We start from the raw sequence: 27,259 nt of genomic DNA, 5'->3' as shown, positions 1-27,259 counted from the left end.
AATTGACAGAACAGCTGTCCTTCCTTGTCTGTATACTGGAAATATTTACGAAAAAAATGGTCTAATCCTGGTTTTGTTACACTTACACTTACTCATCATGACCCGTTTAAAAATTAATAATAAGGTGACCGCTACTGTACCTGACATGTATATCTAATTGTTTTGTCACAGAGATGTCTGTGGACTCATCAATTTCCAAGCCAATAGCCTTTGATGTTCTAAATGGGCTCCTCAACCACTTCTCCCAGAATCTGTAGCATTTCGTCCACAATCCTGTGGGACCTGTAATTGGTCCTTTGATCAATCTAGGAAAATATATTCTTAAATTATAGTTCATTTTATTACAAATCCATGACAGCAAATGTACACTGTAATGAAATAAAATTCTTACCTCTAATTTGGCAAAATATTGGCGAGGTCTGCCAGATCCAGCAATGCCGGGTAATTTGTATGGTGCACAATTTCATGCTTTACCAGCCAGTAAAGACATTTAAAGCCGCCAATTATGGCCTCATGCTCCACATTCAAAATGGGCTGAAATGCCTCACTGATGGGAAGACCTATTAAACAAACATTCAATAAGCTGTTACTGTTAGTTTAAATTTAATAATTAAATCACACTAGTTTGTTATTCCTGAACAACTCAGAAACACTTACTTCGGCTTGATTGGGCTGCAATGCCCACACAATGAACGTGATTGGTTGAGCTCAAGTGTGAGTCCAAGGCATCACGCCTGTAGTTAGTGCAGGGGACCTCAATGAAAGGCCTTTGAGAGGGGCCACGTGACGCCTTTTGACGGTGCATCCTGCACAATCTGCAAAACATCCCTAGGAATAATGCAATAACTCATTTAATATAGCTTAGTCTATACTTTATATTTCAACATTTAATATAAAATAAAGAATACTCTACTCACCGTGTTCTGTGTGGTACAGCCACCCTGCATATTTAGGGTCCATAGCCCACTCCGGGTTCCACCCACTACCTCGGTGTTTAGAGGATTGCGGGGGATCCGGCCGTGGAGGTGGGGGAGGCGGTGCGCAGAGGTGGACGAAGTACACAACTTCCTTACTTGAGTAAAAGTATAGATACTACTGGTCAAATATTACTCCGTTACAAGTAAAAGTTGTAAAGACCTATTTTTACTTAAGTAAAAGTACAGAAGTACTCGTTTTTAAAAATACTTAAGTATCAAAAGTAAAAAGTAAATGTCAATGCATTGTTTTATTATTGTTGCATTGTTGTATGTAATACTTAAATTACCGTATGCCTCTGAATCTACGCCTGCCTACCTACCCTCATATCAATATCAAATTTATTTCTAGAACACAGTTCAGTAGTGGGATTGAATGTGAGATTGAATAAGTCACTCAATAATGTCCACAATGGTTTCGGACACTCAAATGGCTGTTCCCTCAAATATTGCCCTATTTAAAGTTTTTTGGCTTTTAGTATGAATATGTTAGCCTTACTGTTATCTATGAGCTAGTGTGCTCCAAAAAAGTGACAAAAGTCACATTTAGAAGACCAAACCCAACATTGAAAATGAAAATCAGGTTTATGTCAGAATCCAATGTCAGATTGACGTTGATCTCCAACGTTGGACAGACGTTGTATTGTGGTTGAAAATGAAAATCGGGTTGACACCAACATCAGTCGGGTTCTGACGTCAACCCGACTTTTATTTTCAATCAATATCCAACGTCAATCTGACGTCGGGTTCTGATGTCAATCAGATGCAGGGTTCTGACGTCAACCCGACTTTCATTTCCAACCAAAATGCAACCCCTGCAACCAAAATCATCCACTGACTGATGTTACTTTCTACTCAAGGACCTTGACAGAATTGTAGTGGAGTAAAAAGTATGATATTTGTCTTTCAAATGTAGTGAAGTTAAAGTAAAAAGTTTCCAGAAAAAATAATACTCAAGTAAAGTACAGATACTCAAAAAGTGTACTTAAGTACAGTACTCAAGTAAATGTACTTTGTTACTGTCCACCTCTGGCGGTGCGGATGGTGAGGTAGGCCTGCTTCGTTGTACAAAGTAGCCCGCAATTTTAAGCTGGGTTTTTCGGTCCATTTTGCTGTGTACAATGCGAGAGAAAATCATGTGCAATCGTTAAACTTATAGCTATAAGACAACCACTTTGTAAACGCAACTAGCCTTGATAAGAATACATTACGCAAAATAATTTCAGATACTTCAAGCGAACAGTTGATAGGTTGTTCTAGTATTTATAGAATTTAGATTATTCTAGTATTTATAGAATTTGGATATTTTAGAATAATTATCTTACCTCGGTGCGACAGGTTGATTGGTGGCAATCCAAATGCCAGATGAATGTTTTTTTTTTTCTTCTTTTTTTGTTTTTTCGGATAAATAATGTTGTAGAATGATGACATTCAACCACCAGATGCCGCTGTTCGGACGCATCACACGATTCGGAGGCTTATCACATATTTAAAGATTGAAAGGGAGAAAACAGGACAGAGTAACACGGCGGATATCGCTCATATACATTTTTTTGATGACGTTAAGGCGTGTGTTGCTTAGGCGGCCGCCTTATTTCCAAAGTGCTACGGGAAACACATAAATAGACGCTGGCACATAGTGCACTATATAGGGAACGATTCAGACAGTGTAAATATGCTTTCCATTGGGGAGAATGAGATCTGGTTACACATTAGTGTCATGCGAACTGCCGCAGCACGCACACAAGTCTGCTCCAGTCCAGAGACATGATAGCACAGAGCGGATCATATATCGGACCCATTTGAATTCTGCACAGAATGCTATATTTTTAAGCGATATGGAGGAGATTAGGAGGAAACTGCGGCTTTACCAAGCTCAACAGCTCTGGCCAAGCTGTGATATAAACAAAACACTATTGGCTATTTAATAAAAGGGGAGGAGCTTTTCGATATGGAAATTACGTCAACACATTGACACACCACATAGAAAATCACTTGACTGAATAACTGAATAATTGTAACTTTAATTGCAAGCATTAATCTGTATTTAATTTTTACAATGAAGACTATCCAGTGTTAATTTACATTTGATTACTTTAATTGTTGTAGTATTTCTTACGTGAATACTACTGTTAGACCTGCCTGAAAAACTTCAAGTCATGTTTATTTCATTTGTCTCTTCTGTTGTATTTACCTGTGCTATCATTTGCCATTTGTTTAGTTGTTCTTTTTTATTTACTGACGATTTACTTTCAAAGTTTCAAATAAAGCCTTCCTGTGCTGTGTGTAAGTTATTGTAATAAAATGACCCAAATAATCAAAGAATTATGAGATTCTGGGAATTATGGGAGCAGTTTTCCCCATGGTATCGAAAATGGTATCGAATATCAATATTTTTCAAGGTATCGTATCAAAGTTAGAAATTCCAGTATCGTGACAACCCTAATAGCACTGATACAGCCCCCAATCAAGGATTTAAAAAAAAAAGAGGTGTAGAGAGTACCTGAAAACCATACTTGAGTAAAAGTACAGATACCTTACAGCGAAGATTACTCCATTACAAGTTGCAAGTCACTAATTCTAATACGACTTGAGTAAAAGTCTTACCCCGGTCTCACAGACAAGGCTTAATATAGTCCCAGATTAAAATGCATGTTTGAGCTGTTTGAACTGAAAGCAACTTTCCATTGTTTTGTCTCAAGATGCACACCAGAATTTTTTTTTTCTAAGGCACGTTTCTAAGGCATAAGGCCGGCATAATCCTGGCTTAATCTAAAGCCGCCTTTTCACTACACACGACATTCGCATTCGATTGTCGCATTTCGCCCCCTGGTGTCATTCGCACGGAACTTTGAAATTGGTCGTGAAGCAACCGTTACCCTTGGCTATTCACAATGGTAAATCCTGGCTTGCCATTGTAAGTGAAAACGGGCCCTATAGTATCTGATTTGAACAGTGCAAAGCTGCAGTCCATAACTTTTTTTGTGTTCAAAATGTACAAAATGTATATAATAAGCGAGTACAAAGTATTTTCCAAACCATGTTTTTGTCTTATCCTGAATCATTATGGTACACCAAGTGTTTATATTCGGACTCGTCATAAAGACAGAGATAAACAGAGAGAAGTAGCTCCGGCTACAATGTTCTTCCGCAATACGCATGCAGTTCTGTTTATTAAAGGGTTGTTCAACCCAAAATTAAAATTATGTCATTAATTACTCACCCTCATGTTGGTCCAAACCTGTAAGACCTTCGTTCATCTTCGGAACACAAATGAAGATATTTTTGATGAAATCCAAGAGCTATGCAACGACCACTTTCAAGGCCGAGAAAGGTGGTAAAGACATAATTAGAATAGTCCATGTGATTACAATATTGCACTTAAATGTCTACAAGCACTCGCAGTTAAGCTCAAGTGCTCAAAAGGGGCATAACAAGTAAACCAATATCCTTCAAAAAGGTTGCTTCAATATGACGAATAAATAAAATAACATTAAGTAAAATTAAATAGTCACAGCCTACTTGAACCACAGCCATGTATCCCTATGCACTCATATTTGCGCAAAGTAGCCCTGTTGACAAGTTTGGGTGAGTAAGGGCAAAAAACACAAGATATAGTACCTTTAATGCCCTGTAGATGACGACAATATCGCTTCTTTTGTAGCAGAAATATACTGCCACAGAAAACGTTAGGTGCCATGCAAAATATAATGAGTTACAGTATACATCGCAAATGTACTGGAGTAAAAAATACATATACTCATTTTAAAAAGTCGAGTAGAGAGTAAAAGTCGCTAATATCTGATACTCATTAAAAAAGATACTTAGGTACAGTAACTAATTACATTTACTCAAATACTTTACACCACTATAAAAAAAAAGTCAATAAAAAAAAATTAAAAAAAATCTGGTTTAACAGAGCTCCAAACAAAAAAAGTAAATTAAGGGATTACATTATAAGGTTTTTTTTTTTTTTTTTTTTTTTAAGTGCCACAAAAGATTAAACGTGTTTTAATTGTGTCCTAAGTTGTCACATCTGCCCTCCTTTTACAGCATCAGCATTTTCATCCATCTTGTGAATGTCCTGGGAACTAAGATTCACTGACTGAATTGCTTTTCCAACTTGAGAACAACATACAGTCACAAAGAATTGTTCTTTACACAGTCTGTTAGTGGCACTGACCTTAAAGAGCACCTATTATGGCATTTAAAATGTTCCTAATATTGTTTTGGGAGTCAACAACAGTTTTACATGCATGCAATGACAAAAAACACTTTTGCTGTCTTATAATATGCATTTATTTTTACCTGATTTGCTCACAGACTCCCAAATGATTCGTTCAACGACTCATTTTTCCAAACCCCTCCTTTGCGTGACGCTAATCTGCAGTGATTGGTCAGATGACCCTATCAGTTATTGTTTGCGTTAGCCCAACGCATAAACATATTGATAAAGCACTGCAGGGGCCTGTTTCAATAAGGAGGTTCAACCAACTTGAACTCTGAGTTGACTTACCCTGAGATGGGAAACTCTTGAGTTTTCGGTTACAGAACAAATGAGTTAGTTCAATCAACTCTGAGTTGACCTACTCTGAGTTAAGCGCGTGCACCACAACTATAAAAAGCCATTATCAATGGAGCGCAGATATTACGAGTCACCATGGCAACAGCGCCAAACAAAAAGAGGAATTACTGTTATACAGTGTTGGGTGTAATTAATTACCAAGTAATCTAAATATTGTGATTTAATTAAAGGGATAACTCTTTATTCTTCTGTAATTTAAAATAAAATCTGATGTAATTACATTAAATAGGCTAGGCTACTGCATAGACTATAGAGAACAATTCTGTATAAAACAATAGTGGATTTAACATACATTTTTAAAAGGTATTTTTAATGTAACCTTCTCCCTCTACACACTTTGGTCAATTCAAGAATAGTTCATGCAATTGTATATTGTTTATTTGAAAGCATTAAAAGTGCAGTTTCTTGTCTCTCCTTGTATTGTTCAAGTGGTTGAGGTTGATATGGGATTTAGTAATTAGTAATAAGTAGTAGACCAATACTTTCTAAAGATAGTAATTATTACATTAATCTAATTACACTGTTGAAGATAACATTGATAACTATTTTAGAGTAACTTACCCAACTGTTATAATATCAGAGGTGAAACTGGAAGAACAGTATGTTATTCAACCTAATTTTAATTTTCATGTGGAGCAATCCTGCAGGCATTAAAAGAACATGGCAGCAGCTGAAAATTAAATATAAAAACATAATTCAATCAGGTAAGGCTTGAGCATATCATGGGTGAAGGCTACCTGACTTTACAAACATTTGACATATTAAATAACTAAATAGCATCCAGTGTCTAGCAGTGTAGCAGCATTTTTGGCTGAGGGAATTCCAGGAGGGACTTCAGAGCCAGTCACTCCCAAAGATCCAAGGGCCTTCATAAAATGTAAGAGGTTTACAAATGTGTTATTTTTTAGATAGGCTAGTTTTGATATTTCCATTTATTTTAATTTGAGGTTGGGTTTTTTCTTGGTCCTAACAGATTCTGATGGTAATATCTGTCTTTTGGAGCCTCCTGTCCCAACAGAACCCCAGGCAGTTGTAATTAGCCTACTCAATACACCAGAAATTATGACAAATAGTGTTATAAAGTGCACTCGACCAAATGCTCATCTTCACAGGACGATGAGGATAAATAGTTTCTGCTGCCACAGAGAGGCCTACAGAGGTAATGTTAATATTATGTGTCTACACATCAAACAATCTACCCATTCAGATTTTTTCAAATTTTTATGTGGATAAACTAAGTTTAAATCTAAGTATAAACGGGTATTCTTATCTCTCCCTCCCTCAGAGTGTGGAAGAACAGCAGGAGGACGGTCCATCAACTTCTGTTGCACAGATGAACACATTTCAGTGATTTCCAGTAAATGCCACAGTTTAATTCTGTAGAATTTGTTTAGAACTACATTATGTAACTCTAATCTACTACTGTATTTTCAGTCGCCAGTTAAGGAGTTATATAGACTTCATCTTATTAAAAAAAAATAGAAAAAAACTGCAGTAAAAATAGCAATATTTTATTTATTAATAAAATATTAATTATATTAATAAAAATGTACTGAAAGAATGAATGAGGTGTTTAAACACCGCTTCCCCTTTAAAAAGGGGAGGAGACCGATAGAAACTCTGGGTTTACCGAAGAAAACCTGCTCCCGACCAGGGGTGTGTTTCCCGAAAGCATCGTTGGCCAACTATGGTCGCAAGTTCATCGCAATGTCCATGGAACTCTATTGGTAACGAGGGAACTTGCGACCATAGTTGGCTAACGATGCTTTCGGGAAACGCACCCCAGGTTAGGTTCACAGAGTAAGTTACCATGGTAACTGACTCTGAGTATAAGTTACCTCTCTTTCAGAAACGGGCTTGACTTACTCTGCTTTCTCAGGTTTAACATACCTCCCATTCTGAAACAGAAAACTCAGAGTTTCCCTCATTTCAGGGTTAAGTTAACATACTCAGAGTTTTCACTTAACCTCCTTTCTGAAACAGGCCCCAGTTCTACAAGGTATTGCTCTATTCTTTATGACAACTCCAATAACAACGACAAACATTTCACATATTTAAAAAAAAACTGACATTGGAGACCTAGAAGCTGCGCTGAGCGTAACTTACACAACACACACAAATACTTATTGAGCATACAGAACATATAAAAGCAACAATTATTAATAATATTTACAGGTTGTGATCCGGAGGAGGAAGCTGATCCAAATAAACGTGGTACTGAACCTTCCTTCAGTAGCAACCGGCTCGCGAATCCACACTTGAAAGCATGTTTGTAAAGCAATCGACATTAAAATGACGCGAACACAGCACAAGGTTCGGGCTATAGCCTACTTGTGTGGTATAGTTGCAAATATAAACTCTAGCCAGCCACTGATTCTTCACATGCTCGTCCCTGGGCAGTGAAAAAAAGGTCGCTTTTGATTCGCACTTCAGAACACAGCGTCTTGTTGTCGACATGATGGCTGCGTTCGAAACCGCATACTCAATGAGTAGGTACTTAATTTCAATAAGCACTTACTTAATCGCTAAAAGAGTAGGTACTTTATAGCCAGATCTCGTTGAGTATGAATGCGAACCAGACATCTGCCATGTTGACGTTATCATATAGCTACGACGCGTTATCACACGCGCAACAACTTAAAAGATTTGAACGACACGTTTCATTCATCTATCTGTAAATATCTTGATATTGATTAAACTCGCTCATTTTGTGGTCTTTTTGAAGAAACTGCTGCCCATTTATTTTGTGAATACATTTAGGGTTGATTTAAGTTCTTATATTTAACCCTACTAATGTGACCCACCGTTTTATCCTTAACGATATTATTTATTTTTATTACGAAATCCCAAAATTGTCATCTCTTGAATATGTTGTTAATTTTATTTTATTTTATATCCAAACATTTTCATCCACAAGCAAAAGTGGCTAACTGCTTTATGTTTTCCTCTTTTTCTTGTTGATTTTTTTATTTTTAAAAAATGTATTATAATGAATTATTTAAGAAAATATATATTAAGATATTCAACCTTGTAGGTTCTTTTTTCCTGTGTAAAAAATGTCATATTATGTATGCAAACCCATAATATATATACAGTATATATATATATATATATATATATATATATATATATATATATATAATACCTCATAACATCAGTAACTCGACAGCCCTACCTGGTTTTCCTCAGCGTTTGTAATGTCTGCACAAAGGGCAGCTGTGCGAAGATTCGCCTTTGGAGAAAACTGTTGATTTTATACTCGAAAAATTTAAGTATCATTAATATTAAAAATTAATATTACCTCAGAATGAATTGCATTGCTATCCCACCCCAAAACATACAATAATAACAACGATAAATGCTGACCAATTCTTAATTATATTACTTTTTACTGAAAATGATATAATTCAATAAAACAAACAAAATGTAATGTATGTCATATGACATAGCTATGCATGAATACACTCTAGATGTGTATATAATGAACATATCTACATTTTCTTTCAAACAATTAAATAAAACATTAATTAAATAATTATATTTTATTTACTGACAACAATGAGAAATATTAATAAATTAGTAAAAGAATGAATGAAAGTCACCATCACACAATAAACAAATGCATATACAAGTCAACACATGAAACAAAGCTTTATTCAAACTACAATCATGTATGTAGGCTACAGGCGCTGAACCCCACATCCTTCTGCCATCTCAATACAGCGGTTCCCATTCTGCAGCTTTATTCTGATGAATCAGCTGACCGCCAGAGGTGAGCCGTTACTTCGTGCCGGAGGTTGTTGCGTGATGTGTTGTGCTTCACAATCTGAGGCAATAAAGGCAGGTGGAGTAATGGAGGGTCTCGTAAGGGCAGGTGGAGTGATGGAGAGTCTCATCCATGGCACCATCTCCAGGATTCAGCTCTGGGCTCTTCATCCTCAGTGCTCACACCAGCCTGCTGATATTTCAGATCCTACAAAAATGCACAAACATAACACAAAAGCAGTAATTTCAACCGCACAATGTCATTTGATTTCAGTATTATTTAGAAGACAAAAACGCTTTTTTTCACAAATGCCACCATCATCTTTCCTTGTAGGTCCTGCTCCACCACAAAAGCTGTGCAGCAAATGCACAGAAATCAAGAATTGGAAAGGTGCTGTAATAGCTCTGTTTGAAATTACAATAATTAAAATAAACTACAACTTAATATTTAAATAGTTGTTGTTATTAATTTCTGTAGTATACTCACTCAAAGCCTTTGATGGCAGCATTCAGCTTCATGAGCCACTCTACACTGGATAAACACACATCTGTTCATCTGTCCCTGTAACATCCAGACAAGATTCATGTTACCTCTGTGATTTATGAGCTCAACACTACATTTACATGTTGAGGTTGTTTTAACTTTTTATCCAACATAAATGTTCCTCAATAATTATCAACAGTAATGGACAAATAAAATAACGTTTGTCTTGTTACTTTATAGATTTGTTCTACATAATAGCACACATTCATCACTCAGATGTGTATTTCATGTTGTGATATTTCAAGATTTTCCTGTCAGATGTAAATAGACATTTAAAATAAGCGTCTTTAAGGTGTATGGTTTATGTAAATCCACTTTAGAGACGTAACTTACGTGTCCTACTAGAGCTCCCCTGTTAGCTAACGTTATACATAATAAAACGTGTTTTTACAGCAAAATCACACCTATACTATACTGTGTAACGTCTTTACACCTTCAACAATTCAACAGTTTACTCAACAGTAGTTCACCAGATTAATGAATTTAACATTAAAATGCACAAAATGTTCTTACGGGGGGCATGCCCCCGAACCCCCCTAGAAGGCCCGAGGTCCACCCACCACAGATTTACTAAAACTCCTGTGAGAAACACTGGTATTGCTACACCAATGGAGTTTATAGCTTGTTTTTTTTTAATGAATCACTGTGGAGTATAGTTCAGTTGTATTAATAAAAGACAATTTTGCACTTATTTCATCTGTTAACTCTCCCGCGTTCAGGGACCTGGATATTGGATAGGGGCGCTGGCCCAAAAAAGGTTGAGAACCACCGACTTAGATCTATGTTACACACTACATGAAACGTAATTTTCAAAATGCCATAATAGGTGCCCTTTAATAATGTAAGCATCACTTGGCCAGTAAGTACTTTATAGTTGGGCCTCTTCCTAATGCATCCTATAAACGTCTCTGTATGTATTTTTTTTTTTTACATTCAAGCATGAAAATCTATTTTAGTCTATTTTATTTAATAATATTTGCAACTAACTTATGTTATTTGATCCATTAAGACGAAACTAACATCATTTTATAAGGTTTTGCACAAGGTTTTATATTCTCTGAAACAATTACATGGATTTTCTGCATTATATAGAAAACTGTAAAGTGGCATGTGATATATTTATTCAGCCTCTCTAAGCTGTAATTCTACATAAAGACCACTAGATGGCACAACACAACTGTTAATATTGAACCTGTGTCCCTTGTGTCAAACAAAGAGACTTCAATCACAAATCTGACTTTACTTGGATACGCAGGTTGGATCCGGTTGTAGGCTACTTGGTCTTTTTCATGTTTGTAGTCCTATGCAGTTATTTGTGAATATAAATCCAAAGTCACATTATGTTAAACATCATAATTTGATTGGTGGGCTCTCGGGAGAGTGTGTTAAAGCGAGTGTGTGAATCAAAAGCCTACAGTATATCAGATTTGTGCTTAATATCTGTCAGTGAAAAAAATGAAGGTCAGTTTGATCCTCTGAGTATTAATTTATTCTTTTATGCATGAAATCTCTGTTCCATCAATCACCCATGACCTGTGTGCTATTATCTAATAACAGGAAAAGAAAGTCGAGAGATTTTAATGAGGCCTGAACCCTTGGGACAGATTAAATTTAATAGATTACACATGGTAACATTCAGCCGACATTCACTTGTATCAAAATGCACTTGTACTATCTTCCTTACTAAATAGCCTACTAGTAGTGTGGAAAGAATTAGGTGACCAAATTGTTGAAAAATTAACATCCAAGAATTTGCTGTATTCATGGACATAATCTGATGATGTTCACCATGATTTGATTCCAAAGAGAGTCTTGTGTTAGAAGCAAGAAAATCTGAAAACATATTTGCTTGTTGTATCTTTTGTATAAAATTAGATTTTGAATCCCAGATTCTCAAAGTGATCTCTGACTTTTAGACCCCACTTATATGCTGTATATTAATATAATTTATATAACATTAAATGTATACAATTATTTAATCTCATTTTATTATAATTCTAAAAATGTTCCTTCAGGTTGCACATATGCATGTCTTTTGCAGTGAAATCTTTAATGATTTGTAAAGGTTAAAACATTAGAGTAACTTTTATATTGTTGATAATAATATTTCATTTATTAAATATTAATATAAGATGATAATTTACTGGACTGAAGAAACTTAGGTTTATGTGATTGTCACGCCAAGTAAGACAGCGGATTCAATCGCGAGTGAAAAAAAGAAGTTTATTGATAACATGGTAATGGAGTAGAAATAAATGGTCAGATGAAGCATTTGCCGGGAAACAGTCCATCTTGGCAGCGCAGGGACGCAGATGGGCTCTGTTCCAGGTGTGGTGACACCTCTGGACAAATGCGTGGGCGGAGGGGACCGTGACTTCGGATTCCAGACTTAAAAAAAATAGGTGGCTGGTAACCTAAGCTACACTCAAACGGAGAGAGGCCCGTGGATGACACTGGTAACGAGTTATGTGCGTACTCAACCATTGAAAGTCGCTGACTCCAGGAGGAAGGATTCTTTGATACCAAACGTCGCAACACTCTCTCCAAGTCTTTTGGTTGGCTTCGCCATTGCTTTGAGGATGATAACACGAAGACAGACTCCCAGTAACCTACAAAACTCCTGCCAAAATTTGGACACAAATTGGGGCCCCCTGTTGGAAACCACGTCCATCGGGGGGCCATGTAAGCAAAAGACGTGATCTACGACAGTCACCGCTGTCTCCTTGGCAGAAGGTCATTTGGGCAAGGGAATCAAATGAGCTGCCTTTGAGAACCGGTCCACTAAGGTCAAAATTACCGTCTTGCCTTGGGAGGGCGGTGATAAAATCTAGTGCTATATGGGACTAGGTTCTCGAAGGGACAGACAGCGGTTGGAGTAACCCATCTGGGGATCGATTAGAAGTCTTACCAGTGGCACAAACCGAGCAAGCCAAAACAAAACTCTGAATGTCACGAGCAATCAACGGCCACCAGAATCGTTGCTTAACCAAAAAAAGGTACGGTTTACTCCTGGATGACAAGCTACATTGGAATAACCCACCGAATAACGTCGGACCGTAGTTTCTCCGGCACAAACTATCGACTCGGAGGGCAACCGGGCGGAGGCGTTACCCCTTTTAAGGCCGTGTTGACCCTCGGCTCAATCTCCCATGTGAGTGTGGAGACAATGAGACAAAAAATACGAGACAAGGCATCGGGTTTGATGTTTTTGGAACCCGGATGGTACAAAAGAACAAAATCAAAACAACTGGAAAAAAAGTGCCCATCGAGCTTGCCTGGAGTTAAGTCTTTTGGCGGATCTGATATATTCCAAGTTCTTGTGATTGGTCCAAACGATAAAAGGTACCCCCGACCCTTCTAACCAATGACGCCACTCCTCCAACGCTAACTTGACCGCCAACAGCTAGGTTAACAGTCATAGTTATGTTCGGCGGATGATAGACGATGGGACAAAAATGCACAAGGATGCATCTTGTTGTCCATGGAAGAGCACTGGGAAAGAACCGCACCTACCCCCACCTCTGACGCGTCAACCTCCACCATGAACTGACGTGACGGATCAGGGGCTATCAAAATGGGAGCCAAACCAAAGCGGCTTTTAAGTTTGGAAAATGCGGCTTCGGCTGCACCAGACCACCTGAATGTCGTTCTGGAGGAGGTCAAGGCGGTCAGAGGAGCGGCAAGTTGGCTGTAATTGCAAATAAAACTAAGAAATAGAAAGAATAGAAATTGGCGAACCCCAGAAACCTCTGTAGGGCCTTACGGGAATCTGGACTTGGCCAATCTACCACAGCCTTAACCTTGTTAGGATCCATGCACACTCCCTCAGACGAGATGTAACCTAGGAAAGGAACAGACTGTGCATGAAAAGTGCATTTCTCCGCCTTGACAAAAAGCCCATTCTCTAGCAACCTCTGAAGCACTCATCTGACGTGCTGAACATGTTCCTGGAAAGAAGTTGAAAATAACAATATGTCATCTAGGTAGACATATATGAACTGATCAACCATATCTCTCAACACGTCATTGACGAGTGCCTGAAAAACCATAGGGGAGTTGGACAGACTGAAAGGCATGACCAAATATTCAAAATGGCCCCTGGGGGTATTGAAAGCGGTTTTCCACTCATCCCCCTCCCTTATGCGAACCAAATGATAAGCATTATGTAAATCCCATTTTAGTGAAGACCGATGCTCCCTGCAACTGCTCGAAGGCTGAAGACATCAACGGCAAAGGATAAGTATTCTTTACCGAGATGTTGTTTAGCCCTCGGTAATCAATACGCGGTCGCAGAGAACCATCGTTCTTCCCCACAAAAAAACCCCCGCCCCCGCTGGAGAAGAGGAAGAACGGATGAGCCTGGCTGCTAGAGAATCAGACATGTATTTCTCCATGGCCTCCCTCTCTGGAGCAGAAAGTGAGTGAGTATAATTTGCCCTTAGGCGGAGACATACCTGGCAGTAGATCTATAGCACAGTCATAGGGACGATGCAGAGGAAGAGAAGCAGCCCGGGACTTACTGAACACTTCCTTCAGGTCGAGGTACTCTGCGGGCACGTTTGACAAATTCACAGACTCCTCCTGCAAAACAGAACCAGACACAGATGAACAAGCAGACACTAGACAAGATGCATAACATTGTTGGGACTGTGCTGCACCAGCCAGGGATGACTGAGGACTATGGGAACCAGAGGAGAGTCCAAGAGAAGAAACGAGAGCTCCTCAATAGGGTTCCCCGATGTGATGAGTGTTAAAGTGCCGGTGGTGAGAGATATGGTGGGAAGTTCTTGACCATTAAGTGCATTAACAGAAATCTTGTTCGTGAGTGATGTGATGGGAATCTGGAGTTTACGAGCTAAGGTCAAGTCCATAAAATTACCTTTGGCTCCCGAGTCCAGTAAAGCTTGGCAGTGGTGAGACCGGGTTGCCCATAGCCTTAGTCTTAGTCTTAGCCATAGTCTTACCGAGAGGAGAGTTGAAGATGAGGTCTTTTCCGTGGAGATCTCACCCGACAATAGCCAATACCGATCTTTTACTGGACAGGTATTCAGGAAGTGACCAGCTCCTCCACAGTAGAGGTACAGTCCCTTGGATCTCCGTCTTTCTCTCTCCTCCCGGGAAAGCCGAGCTCTACCCACCTGCATGGGTTCATGATCGAAGACGGGGCTGACCGTATCGCTGCCGCTGGCTTGAGGACTTTTGAAACTCCCGGGGACCAAGGTTATACGTGTTCGCTGCTCCAGGTGATGTAGACGAGAGTCTACCCGTAGAGCCAACTCAGTCAGTCCATCTAAGCTCTTGGGAAGATTCAGGGTGTATATCTCCTTCTGGATACGGTTAGCCAACCCATGCAGGAACATGTCCCACTGCGCTTCCTCGTTCCAGTGGCACTCTGCAGCAAGAGTACAAAACTCAATAGAGTAGTCGGAGGCAGGTCTGTTACCTTGGCGAAGATCCGCGAGTTGCCGGGCTGCCTCTCGTCCCACGACTGATCAAACACTCTTCATCTCCTCAGAAAGTGCCTGGAACGAGGAACAGCACTGATGTTGGTTCTCCCACACCGCTGTTCCCCACAGAGCCGCACACCCCGATAACAGCGTCAGCACAAAAGCCACCTTAGACTGTTCAGTATTGAATGTTTGTGGCTGGAGAGAAAAAAACTGAGCATTTGGTCAAAAATGCTCTGCAAAAATTAGGCTCACCCGAATATGCCTCCGGGGTGGGCAAACGTGGCTCTGGTTGACAGCTGGGTGCTGGAAGAGTGGGGGGAACAGGCGGCGGGGGTGGCACAGTGGGACCCGCTAGTTGTTGATGCTTCCGGAAAGGAACTCACTCAAATCAGGTGTACTCACTGAATCCATGATGGTCAGATTGTTCTGTCACACCAAGTAAGACAGCGGTGTGAAAAAAGGAAGTTTATGGTGATGGAGTAGAAATGAATGGTCAGATGAAGCATGTGCCAAGAAACAGTCTCTCTTGGCAGCGCAGGGACGCAGATGGGCAACCCGATCCTCCATGGAAGGTGAAGGAGCGACCAGAAGACCAACTCGAACCCAGAAAAGGCTCAAGAACCCGAAGGCAATAATCCTCCGTGGAAGAAGGCAGAGCGATCAGACCGGTCCAATAAATCCAGCGTGAAAACTCAGGGAACTCGGAGACAGGCAGGAAACAAGACACAAACACTGGGAAACACCCACAACGATCTGACAAACACAAGACCATGAGTATAAATAGGCACTATTGATCAGATGCAGCTGGCTCCAATGATCAGTGGTGATCAGCGGCCACACCCACACGCACACACAAAAACACAGAGTGAGAAAGAGTCAGTGAATTCATGAATCGTGACAATGATTATCCATACATCAGTTTTTTTTTTTTTTTTTTTTAAAGAAAAATCATGTTAAAATGTATCAAATCTGATGTAACTCAGTCATCATTGTATTGCATTGCATCGTTTACTTGCCCCCAACAATTTAAACTAAAAACTAAGCCTTTGTTTATCATCTCACCTGTGACAACTGATATGAATATGTATTTTATGTAGGCAGTCTGCAATACTGTTATAAAAATCTCTTTGATACACTACAAGTTATCAGAATCTTACTTTTTGACCATATAAATAACAACATTTTCACCAATTTGCATTTTTTGCTTTGTTATTGCCTTTAAACAAAAATCTAAGTATAGGCTAATTGGCTTACTTTTACTTAATCTTTTGATTGATAAGTTATATTTAAGAATTATATGTATAGTTGGCTTGTAGTATGTTCTCTTTTGATAGAGTAGCCTATTAAATACTTTCCTTCACACACACTGGCTTCTTTGAGGTATTACTCCAGCATGTTTTACATAGGCTACTATCTGATAATACTTAAATGTTCAAGTTTATAGTAGTAATCACCTTTGGGGTGGAATAGCTTCCCTTAGAAAACAAGAAGGGTATGTAAGGGATTTAGTAAGGGTATGTAAGAATTTTCATATAGCCTATTAATCACTTTTTTTATTGTCAATGTGTAAACAGCTTGTAGCCAAACTTAAAAACGAGACCTTTAAAAGCCTGTAGACTGATTTGAATGACTCGGGACGTTTTGAGGGGCCCTATATAGGCGAAATCATGTAAAAAGGCCCCACTGGAGTAAAAACTATCATAACAATTTTATGAGTGAAGAGAAAGCACATAAAATGACAATTTCAATAGTGTATAAATTTGTATTAAGGGTAATATTTTAAACATACATATGAAAAAAATATTTAAACAGATTTGAGTGCAAGTGAGCTTGATATAAATATATATATATATATATATATATATATATATATATATATATATATATATATATATAAATAAAAATATATATAAAGCTACAAAATTTCAGTGTATAAATGTGCATTAAGTGTAACATTCAACATATACATATGTGCAAGTGAGCTTGATATATAAATGCTTAAAAGTTCACTTAACGGCCACCAGTGTCGCTAATAACTGTTTCTAAATTCTACATTTTGCCCCTTTAAAGTTCAAGTATATTTTCCAAATACTTTATGTAGCAACACCAGTCAATAGTGAGTAAAGGCAGAGTAAATTGGCCCAGTTTTCAGTTTATAATATAAAGTTTATAAAAGTATACTTTTAAGTGTTCTTACATTTACATTTAATCATTTAGCAGACACTTTTTTCAGTTTATAAAAAGCTTCAAAGCTTTTTGAAGCTTCACAGTTTCATTTGTGTAATGTTAGCGTTCTGGAGGGACAGAAAGCTCTCAGAGTTCATCAGAAAGATCTTCCTTTGTGTTCCTAAAATGAACGAAAGACTTACGTATTTGGAATGGCATAAGGGTGAGTAATTAATGAAAGAATTAGTTTGGGGTGAACTATCCTGTCCCTTTAAATTAAATGGGTTACGTTGCCGCGGCAACGAGTTCAAGCCGGTGCCGCGGGGCGGAAGTGACGTAAAGCCTGGGGGCGGGACGAGCTGTTGTTGGGACACATGACTTAGAGGCTGTCCTCCTGCATTTGTTTTGACAAGCAGAGAGAGAGAGGAGAGAGAGCGAGAGAGAGCGAGAGAGAGGGGGGGAGAGAGAACATGAGCTTTGTCCCTGCTGATCATTTAATCTCCGAGATATCGTTTAGACAGCTCGAAAACTTCTATTTGGAGGTTCGTCATCGCTGGGTTTTAGCAGGCGCTTTAAATAGATAGTTGGTTGAACTAGTTGTCTCACTTAATCAAGTCCTTCCAGTATTGTTTTGTGTTTATGGGGAGTGTTTATGATCAAGTGGTCGAGAAGGGGGTTTAGAGCTATGAGCCACTTCTTGTTGGCTGAAGTCATCACCGCAACGTAACGCTTCTCCAGCCTGGAGGAGGAGATGATGTTGGTGGTTCCTTAGTAGTGTCTCATCTACCTGTCCTGGGTCTGATCAAGCTGTCCGTGGGGTTGGTGATGAAGATCCAGGGGATCCCGATGCGTCTCAAATGGCTTTAATTTGAGCAGATCAGTGGCACAGGAGAGTGTTGGCAGTGGAGCTCGTTTGGCATCGGCAATGAGGCGACTGGTAGCGGATATTTGGGATATTTAGCTAACGTTAGATAGATAGAGACGAGACGAGAGATGATATTTGCATGCTTATTTAAGTCGAACGCTGGTGTTTTGGTGAACTAGTTCATCAGACCACTGGACTCTAACATACAGTGGTGTATAGATCTACGTTTGATCGTACAGCTCAGATCATTGATATCCGAATGGCTGTGTGCCAGATCGATAGCTAACCGATGTCTAAAGGACGAGTTTTAAAGTCTAAAGAAAGATCTGAAGACGGAAGACGGACCGCAGGCATTCTGGAGGGGATCACGGTGTCTGTGACCAACATGAAACCTGACAGAGGTAAAAATTAAAAAAAAGAAAGAAAAGAAAATGCGTGATTGCATGAGTGTTTGAATGTCATCTGTCTTTGGGTCGTGACGTCACGGCGCTGCAGTGTGTTTGTTTCATTGTTTCATGCATGTGCTTTGATAATGTTCAGATGGTACATTGTAACATTCTGTCGCTGCTCATGCTATATCTGTCGCTTTCTGAAGGGAACAAAGCGTCCTATATCAGCTGTGTGTGATGTATGTTGTGTTTGTGTTTGTGTTTTTTTCCTCCCAAAGCTGACATACACACTACCCTTCACAATCACAATCTTCAGAATTGTCCACTCGGTTATATTAGAGCATGGTCTATTCACTACAGTTATTGTAACACAATTGACCATGTTTTATTTTGGGGGCAAATATTTGTTTTTGTCAGATATGGGTTTGTTTGTTTAGGTACAGGTTGGTTTTGTTGGGTATGGGTATGTCTTTGTTGGGTATGGGTTTGTTTTGGTCAGGTAGTTTTTTTATCTTTTGTTGGGTAGGCCTACATATGTTTTGGTTGGCTATTTACAATCTGTTTTATCTGGATATGGGCTTGCTTTAGTTTGTTGCGGGGTTTAGGTTTGATTTCTGTTGGGTATGGGTTTAAAACATAAACATTATGCAAGTTATTTCTTTCAGCAGAATTAATAAGTCAGATTAATAACAGCTGGAAAAGTGACTATTACACTAGTGACCAGGCATTCAAGCCTAGATTTGCATGACATTACCTGTCCTCCCTCCCCCATGCATTTGTCAATGCCTTTTCCCTCTTCTTTCAGAGGAAAAAATGTAAGAAATGTACCGTATACTGCACTCAAAGGCTTCACTAAGTAATTATGTTTTTGAAATGTAACAGCACATTGTTTGATAGCTACTATATCTAGATGATGAACCATTTAACTGCTGTACTCTTGGTTCTAAGCTTCCATGTTTAGACAGGCTGGAGTCATGTTTGGGTGTAATTTGGCCCCTGTGACTGTGGTTTACCCCTACTGCCTCAGCCAAAGCTGCCAATTTACAAAAGCCAACAAACAGGCCTGACTAGCCAGATATATTTTTGTTGGAACACAATTTTGTTACAGAAAAAATATACTTAAAAATGGAATGAGCTGGCTGCAATCCATTGGTGTCTTCAGAGTCATTTCCCTCTATTGGATTTCTCTTTGTGGATTAGAGACCTCTTGGTCTGTTTGGCTCTTCGAGTGAGAGTTGATTACCGTCGAAAGGCTGTTTTGGAGTAGATATGACATCCCTTCTGTGCTATTGTTATTTGGAACATACTGTTCCACTGATGAAAATAGCAGGTTGTTCATTTCCACCAGCACTCTCTCTTGCTTTCTTTCCTTTTACACTAGATCTTAAAACAACTCTTTCCACATTTTTCGGAATATCTCATTAAAGAGCTCCCTTTGTTTTAGAGCAGGGATTATGTGGTTCTTTCTTGTTTCTGGCACTAGGGTGACGCTCGCAATAAACTCAGACATGTAACAGGATCATGTGGCTTCCTTTGGACTCTATCGCGGCTGAAAATCAATTCGTCTGGAGCTGACACCAATAAACATCTCTTGTTTGGCATGTAAACAAACACGTTTTCTTTCTTTTTTTCTTATCTTTGCTCAGCATTATTGGTCCACCAGCACTGGTTGCTGGTTGATCAGAGTGGATTGTTAAAGGGATAGCTGACCCAAAAAATTCTGTTATCACTTGCTCACAACCATGTGATCCCATTTCTTTTGTGAAACACAGAGGTTTTGAACATTGTTCATTCTACTACTATGAAAGTGAATTTACTCTTAGTAATAGATGACATCATTTTTATTCTTAGGGGAGTCATTGTTTTAAAACCGTAAGATCTTTTTTTAAGAGATGACACTGGTTCTTGACTGGGATTAAAAATCTATTCCATATCATATGAGAATTTAAAGGGATAGTTTACCCAAAAATGAAAATTATCCCATAAATTTCTCACCCTCAAGCCATCCTAGGTGTATATGACTTTCTTTCAGCCAAACACAATCAGAGTTATATTAAAAAATATCCTGGCATCCATCATAAAAGTAATCCATATGACTTCATGGGGGTTAATAAAGGCCTTCTGCAGCGAAGCGATGCATTTTTGTAAGAAAAATATCCATAGCAAGTCTAGTTCTAGAGGAAGAGTGACCTCTGACCCGACATATGACGGAGAGTAGACAACAAACTGGCTGGGCAACAAACTCAAGATCCTCCAACATTTATCTCTTAAAATTCTTGTTTTACACTTCTAATTCATGACCGATGTTGTCTTGCTCTATCCTCTGCGCTATCAATTTGTCATGCGTCGGGTCAGAGGTCACTCTTCCGATGTAACTAGACTCGTGTACAAGTTTATAATAGTGTGTAAAGTTATAAATACGGATATTTTTCTTACACAATCACATCGATTTGATTCAGAAGGCCTTTATTAACCCCCTAGAGCTGTATGGATTACTTTAATGATGGATGGATGCACCTTTTTGGGCTTCAAAATTTCAGTTACTATTCACTCCCATTATAAAGCTTGGAAGAGCCAGAAAATTGTTTAATATAGCCTAACTCCGATTGCGTTTCGATGGAAGAAGAAAGTCACATACAGCTAGGGTGGGTAGTTCATTTTTGAGTGAACTAACTCTTAAATGCAGCACACAGTACACCCATTAAAAATGATTCAGTTGAGCATTTAGATTTATAATTGTTTGTGTGATATAAAACAGTCTTGGTCCATGATGTCATGAGGTGGAAAGCTACTAGTAGATCAAGGAACCTTTGAGTTGTGAAGGCCATGTGGAAACATGTTCCGTGGAGAAATGATATCATGTTTTTGTCAGAGTTCTGGAATAACCAGTTGGAGCAGGCCTACTGCAGTCAGCTGGGAGAGTTTGGAGTGTCTCGCCTTGAAGTCGAACAGCTGTTGGTTATGACACAGTTTCCCTTGAGCTGGGAGGATGTGTGTATACACACACCCCATGCTGTGGGAATTTAGGTGTGTTAATGGGTGCTAGTTTGCTCATTGATTGCTTCTTTGTTTTGCTTTACCAGGGATTAGATTGTCACCATAGAAGAGCCCATCACTTAACATGTTTTAAATCCTTCGTAAGAGAATCAGACATTGTTAGAAAAGCTTAGGCAGTTTCCAGGTTTTGCTGGAAAGAATATACAACAAATTAAAAAAAAGATAGAAAACATGTCCAGGGGCCTCAATTATAAAACGCACATAGAGATTTGATCCTAGATTCCATGGATTTCATCCTACGTTATTGAGGAACAAATTGGGATTTAAAAAGGCAAAAACTGACGTGAAAATGTTCTTTTGCCTACTGAAGAGCATGCATACAAACATTAGGTGCTTATATACCCAGTAAAAAAAAAAAAAATCCATTGTCGTTTATTAAAATGTTAAGATAAATAGACAAACACGTATGCATTAATATTATTATATGCACAAATTAGCGACTGCTTTGTGATAATTGTCACTGAAATGAATAATTAAATAATAAAATTGTACATAAGGACATCTTTATAAATGTTAAAATGTTAAAAATGTTAATGTTGCTGCTATTAGTTATATCAACTTAAGATTTAGACATTTAAGTTCTCAACACATTTTAACTATAAGCTTAAGATAACTAAACTTAAAAATGTAAGTCAAGCACAAACACTTACTTTTAAGTTGAAACAACACATTATTTCTATTTTAATGTTGAATTTTAAGATGAGATAACTAATTGTAGCAATCTTTTTTTTATTCCAACCAATAATAATAATAATAATAATAAAATAATAATAATTATATTTTGAATAAATTGTGACATTATTATTATTATTTAACTTTTGCACCATCATAGCTGCACCAAATACAATTTTAATCTTTTATTTAAGCAGCACGACATAGCAACATTGCCTCAACCAATGGTGTGTGCTTGGGGCAGGACTACAATTAGATTAGGCTAATTACTGTAATACAATAGTAATAAAATGTAAATTATCATAAATTAAAGGCTGTACAACAAATGCGTCTGTGATGTATAAATATTGTACAATTTAAATGTAACCTTTTTTTCACACTGCAGTAAATTAGGCTTTTCCTTTTTTGAGAAAATATAAATGCTTATATCTTTTTTTTTTTATATATATATATTTTTGGTGAAATTTTACTCGAACATGACCTTAACGGGTTTACCGGTAATGAGATTCACCCAAGTGAGGCTTATTTCTACTGTTCTCCACAGTCTCTGTCTGTGGAGTGTAGAAACAGTCAGCAGACTTACGTAACCTCTCTCTCACATGACCATTTGATCTTTCAGCTGGGGGGCAGGCAAGTGTGATGACATCAGTTCCTGTGTGGCTGTGATCTTTAGTGACGACCACCGTGGCTTGGTTCAGCATGATGAAGGGCAGGTTCAGGAAAGGCGAAACTGTTTCTAGACCAGCACTCTCACCCAAATAGCTGCACACACAGAAGACCCAGCGTGAAGAGAAGGGGCCATCTGGACCTGTAGCTATTCTCTCTGCTGGTGTAAACAATCACTGTAGGCGTTTCTATTATTGGAATATGTACAAGCTGTATACGTAAACACAACCTGACCACACCTGAGCACCTCAACTGTGCTAATAACTCCGCTGGTAGGACCTGTATGGACAGAAGAGCTATGCAAACAAAATGACTGGCATCTCATTTGCATTTACAGTGTCATCTTGTTTGCATTTTTGTGTTCCGTCATCAAGTACATCGATTTTGCCCTTTTTGTGAACATGAACAGCGCAGATACGATCATAAACGCATAATCTTTTAGATCCAAGAATTAACGTTTTTTTTATTCATGTCTACGTTCATACAGTGTACAAAATGAAGAAGCAGAAAACCAAAATCTGGCATTTCTCTTATGAGTTGCCAAACAGGAAAGTGAGTTAAATAAACAGCACTAAAGTGATTGATTCAAACGATTGACTTTCTGTCAGACATGCTGGATCACTTTTGTGTATTTGCTGCAGTTTCGAGTGCAGTCCTATTATGATACCATGATGCATTGCGGTATGAATCATAACATGTGTCATGATTATCGTACTGTAAGGTAGTTGGCAAGAACCAGCCCTAATCTTTGTCATTCACCTTTTTTAAAAGTGCATGAAATGGGTATTGGCCAGTGATGGATAATTGAGCTTGCTCATTTCTTCTATTTTTACATTTAGATTACATTTTCCATTAATGCTTACTTAAAGTTAATCTTCAAAAGCACCAATAAATTTAACATCTAGGAACGTGTGAGACTAGTCAACTAGTCGACTAAATGATACTGCTGCTGCTAGTCAACATTGGAAATGGAAGTCTTTTTACTTTCCTTAATAGTTTTTACAAAAGCTACATTCAAATTATTGTCATGTTAATGTTAGGTACATTTTAGAAATAATACATTATTTTGAAAAGTGTATATCTGGAGTGGAAAACAAAAACATACATTTTTTGCCCCAGACCTTATTTGCGTTTCTTGCAAAAGGACAATTCTTGTTTTTTTTGTAATATTTCTGTATTTATTTATAAATAATTTGTCCATGCTCAAATGCATGTGCCCTTATAAACTTTAATCAAAATCTCTTCTCTGATGATGTCTTCACTCACTGTCTTGAGGGCAGGACAACCTGTCACTCAAATGAGATCACAGCAATACAAACCACAATGATCCAATCAATTCCGATGGACAAAATCAATTTCCGCCCTACATTTTTTCTTGTTCTAGAAGCCATTTCACTTGTATATACTTCACAATAGTCAAGAAAAGACTATTTCTAAAGACTATTTAGCTGATGCTAAAGTTTAATGTACAATGATCATAATGCAAGGCAAGCATAGAGCATATATGACCTATTTTTTTTAGTGGCATTCAGTATGTGATTTGTCTGTTTGATTCAACAGATTAGATTAAATTAAACAAAGTTCGGGAGGCGCATGCTCAAATAATCAATCCAATTAACTTGTCATCAACAATCATCATGTATATCCCATCAGCATGAGAGGAAGTATATATATTCACTCAGTCGACTCACCTTCATTCCTTGACAGTTTTTCAGCATCCCTCCACCACCCCGACACCTCACTCTTTGCTTGTTCCTTCCACAGGAATACGGGGGGAGTACTCTGGGTTCGGGCCGAATACCGAGCCCGGAGCCCTCTCCTCGGACAACACGCCAAATATGCTTACCATTTATTCTATCTGACTTATTTGTAAGTGTGAACTCATGAAGTGGGCTATTTCAAATGGATAGACTAAACAGGCTGTTTTGACTGTCTTCTAGTTTCTAGTATTTTAATTTATTTAGACAGAATAGTATACATTGTTAATATCAGCCCTTTATTTGTTATCTGACATGAATATAATTATCAGCTTATCGGTATTAGCAAAATTGTAACACATTTTTTTCTCCTTAAAGACCCAATGAAATGTTTTTACGAGCACGGTTTTCTTTACTGTGGTTTTGTATTTTGAATTAAAAAGGAAGTTGGGCTGGGACATATTCAATGGCTTGTCTTTTTTATAGTGTTAGCTTACATTACAGTCAATGAACTATGTTTTGTTGTTTGCTTGCTATTTCTATTTAAAGGCAAGGATGTATTGAAGGAGATTCTTATTCTAGAGAGCATTTGATTTAAAAAAAAAAAAAAAAAAAACCTTAAACACCTCTACAAACAAGATTATCAATATTGTTGGTTCATTTTGTCAAAAGAAAAAGACTGCACAGGCCTAATTGACATGGACTAAACATTTTTATCTGAAAAACATGGCAAAACCCCTCATGTTCTGAACATGTCTTCTGAAAAGCTGTGATTAAAATCAGTTTAATGTTCATTTTTCAGCTCAGTGAGCGCTTTTTGGAAGACATCTATGGTTTACGATGAGATTTTCCACCGTCTGCTGCGCCTCTGTTGCTCTCATTTAAAATAAGCTAGCATGAAGCAGCCGGGGGGAACATATTAGAAGAAAAGTGTGAGGTTGTCTCTGAAGCATCCTGAAAATCATCTGTGATGATGAGCTTCTGTGAATTTAAAACATTGCTTTAGATCTGCTGGATTAGATAACATTTATGACTTACTACTATTAATTATATCTCCAAGCACAAAGCCACTTTTGCAATTATATGTTATCTTTGCACAACAGCAAGGGTAAGTGTATGAGAAGTCAAGTTGCCTAATAACCTGTAACATAATTTTTTCACACTCTATTTCTTGTGACCCATATCAGAATACATTAAACAAGTGCTGTTACAATTCATTTGCTCTTACTATACAGCAGCAGTCTATTGCTTTGTGGTAGCATTAATATATGATTTCAAAATCAATAAGCTTTTATCTCAGAGAAAGACTTGGATCTTTTATGAGAAATCATGTTTTGATGTAATTGAGTATTCAATTATTGGATACTATTTTTAGGCTATTTTTCTTGTTTACTGTAGAAATCTAAATTCCTCTTCAGAATTTACTAACAAAAAAGTACCATGGTATCTCCATAATGTTTGGACATTGTATCATCATGATATTAGCATGGATTTTTGTCAGACAGCAATCTCTAACCCTAGGCCGAAGGCAATAATCTGCATCTTATGTAAATGGGCAAGTCATATTTTTTCTAGGTGTTTTGATGTCTGAAAGTTAAAGTATGTTTTCATATTAAAAAGAACTGTAAGAGTTTGTTTTATATGACCCATTTTAAAAAGTCTGTCTTACTCTACTACAGGTGGTTTTCACCACAGTGCCATATAAAACCCATTCTGAGTTCTCCAAAAACCTTTAAAGGCATTTTTTTAATAAATACTTTTGTTATACTGGTTGAAACTCTCTTCACATCCTGATAGCAATCAATAATAAAAGTGGTTCACTGATATAAAAGTATATTTTCTCTGGCGCACAGTCACAGAGTTCTTTTACAGTTCCTCCTGAATCAAAACAACGAGTTTACGCTTCGTTCACGCCATGGCAACCCGTGACGTTATACCCGGAGCTGTTCACGCCCTCAGACATTTTTGCTAATCTATATCAACGGCGAAATGAATTTGCAGAAATCAGTTAGTACATGTAAGAGCTCTGTAAGTTGTTTACTTTAATCATTATTGTAATTTTTTGTGCTTTGAGACATGAGGTAATTTAACACCGTCTCTCGTGACGCTTTGCAGAATCTGCCCTGGCTGTGTATTTTGCGACAGAATCGAACATCCAAAACAATGCTGTGTGCTGGGCTAAATGCACTTGTTGTATACGCGTACATATGATGGAACTTGTGAAGAGCTTATAAAATGTGTAAAGTAGGCTGAACAGTCTAAAGAGTGCCAGGAATTGCATTCAAATGAAGATCTCCTGCAAGGAGACAGCGTTTCCGATGCCTGTACCAAACTGTAATTGGCAAAATAACTTGGCTCCTATGTCAAGAAGAACATGTATTGCAAAAATGAGCAATTCATTTTTTATTTCAAGGAAATGATTATACTAT

At 38.0% G+C, this 27,259-nt stretch overlaps 1 protein-coding gene and 1 long non-coding RNA gene across 2 annotated transcripts in view; both read left to right on the top strand.

The window, feature by feature from the left end:
- Positions 1-6,046: 6,046 nt before the first annotated feature.
- Positions 6,047-6,944, top strand: LOC311089824. The gene is made up of 4 exons (XR_014607760.1): positions 6,047-6,436; positions 6,533-6,591; positions 6,672-6,718; positions 6,845-6,944. It is a non-coding gene; the product is annotated as an uncharacterized lncRNA (long non-coding RNA).
- Positions 6,945-17,880: 10,936 nt separating this feature from the next.
- The window catches only part of atosa (atos homolog A), a 39,128-nt gene continuing 29,749 nt past the window's right edge, over positions 17,881-27,259 (top strand). The window contains exon 1 of the mRNA XM_084124277.1: positions 17,881-18,750. Coding sequence (XP_083980403.1) covers positions 18,639-18,750 — 112 coding nt within the window. The 5' untranslated portion in view covers positions 17,881-18,638. The remainder of the gene's footprint in view (positions 18,751-27,259) is intronic.

This window comes from Abramis brama (genome assembly GCF_963993115.1).
Source record: "Abramis brama genome assembly, chromosome: 9".
Lineage (NCBI taxonomy): Eukaryota > Metazoa > Chordata > Actinopteri > Cypriniformes > Leuciscidae > Abramis > Abramis brama.
The sequence above is the reverse complement of the archived record's forward strand: the minus strand, read 5'-3'. Positions and strand labels throughout refer to the sequence as shown.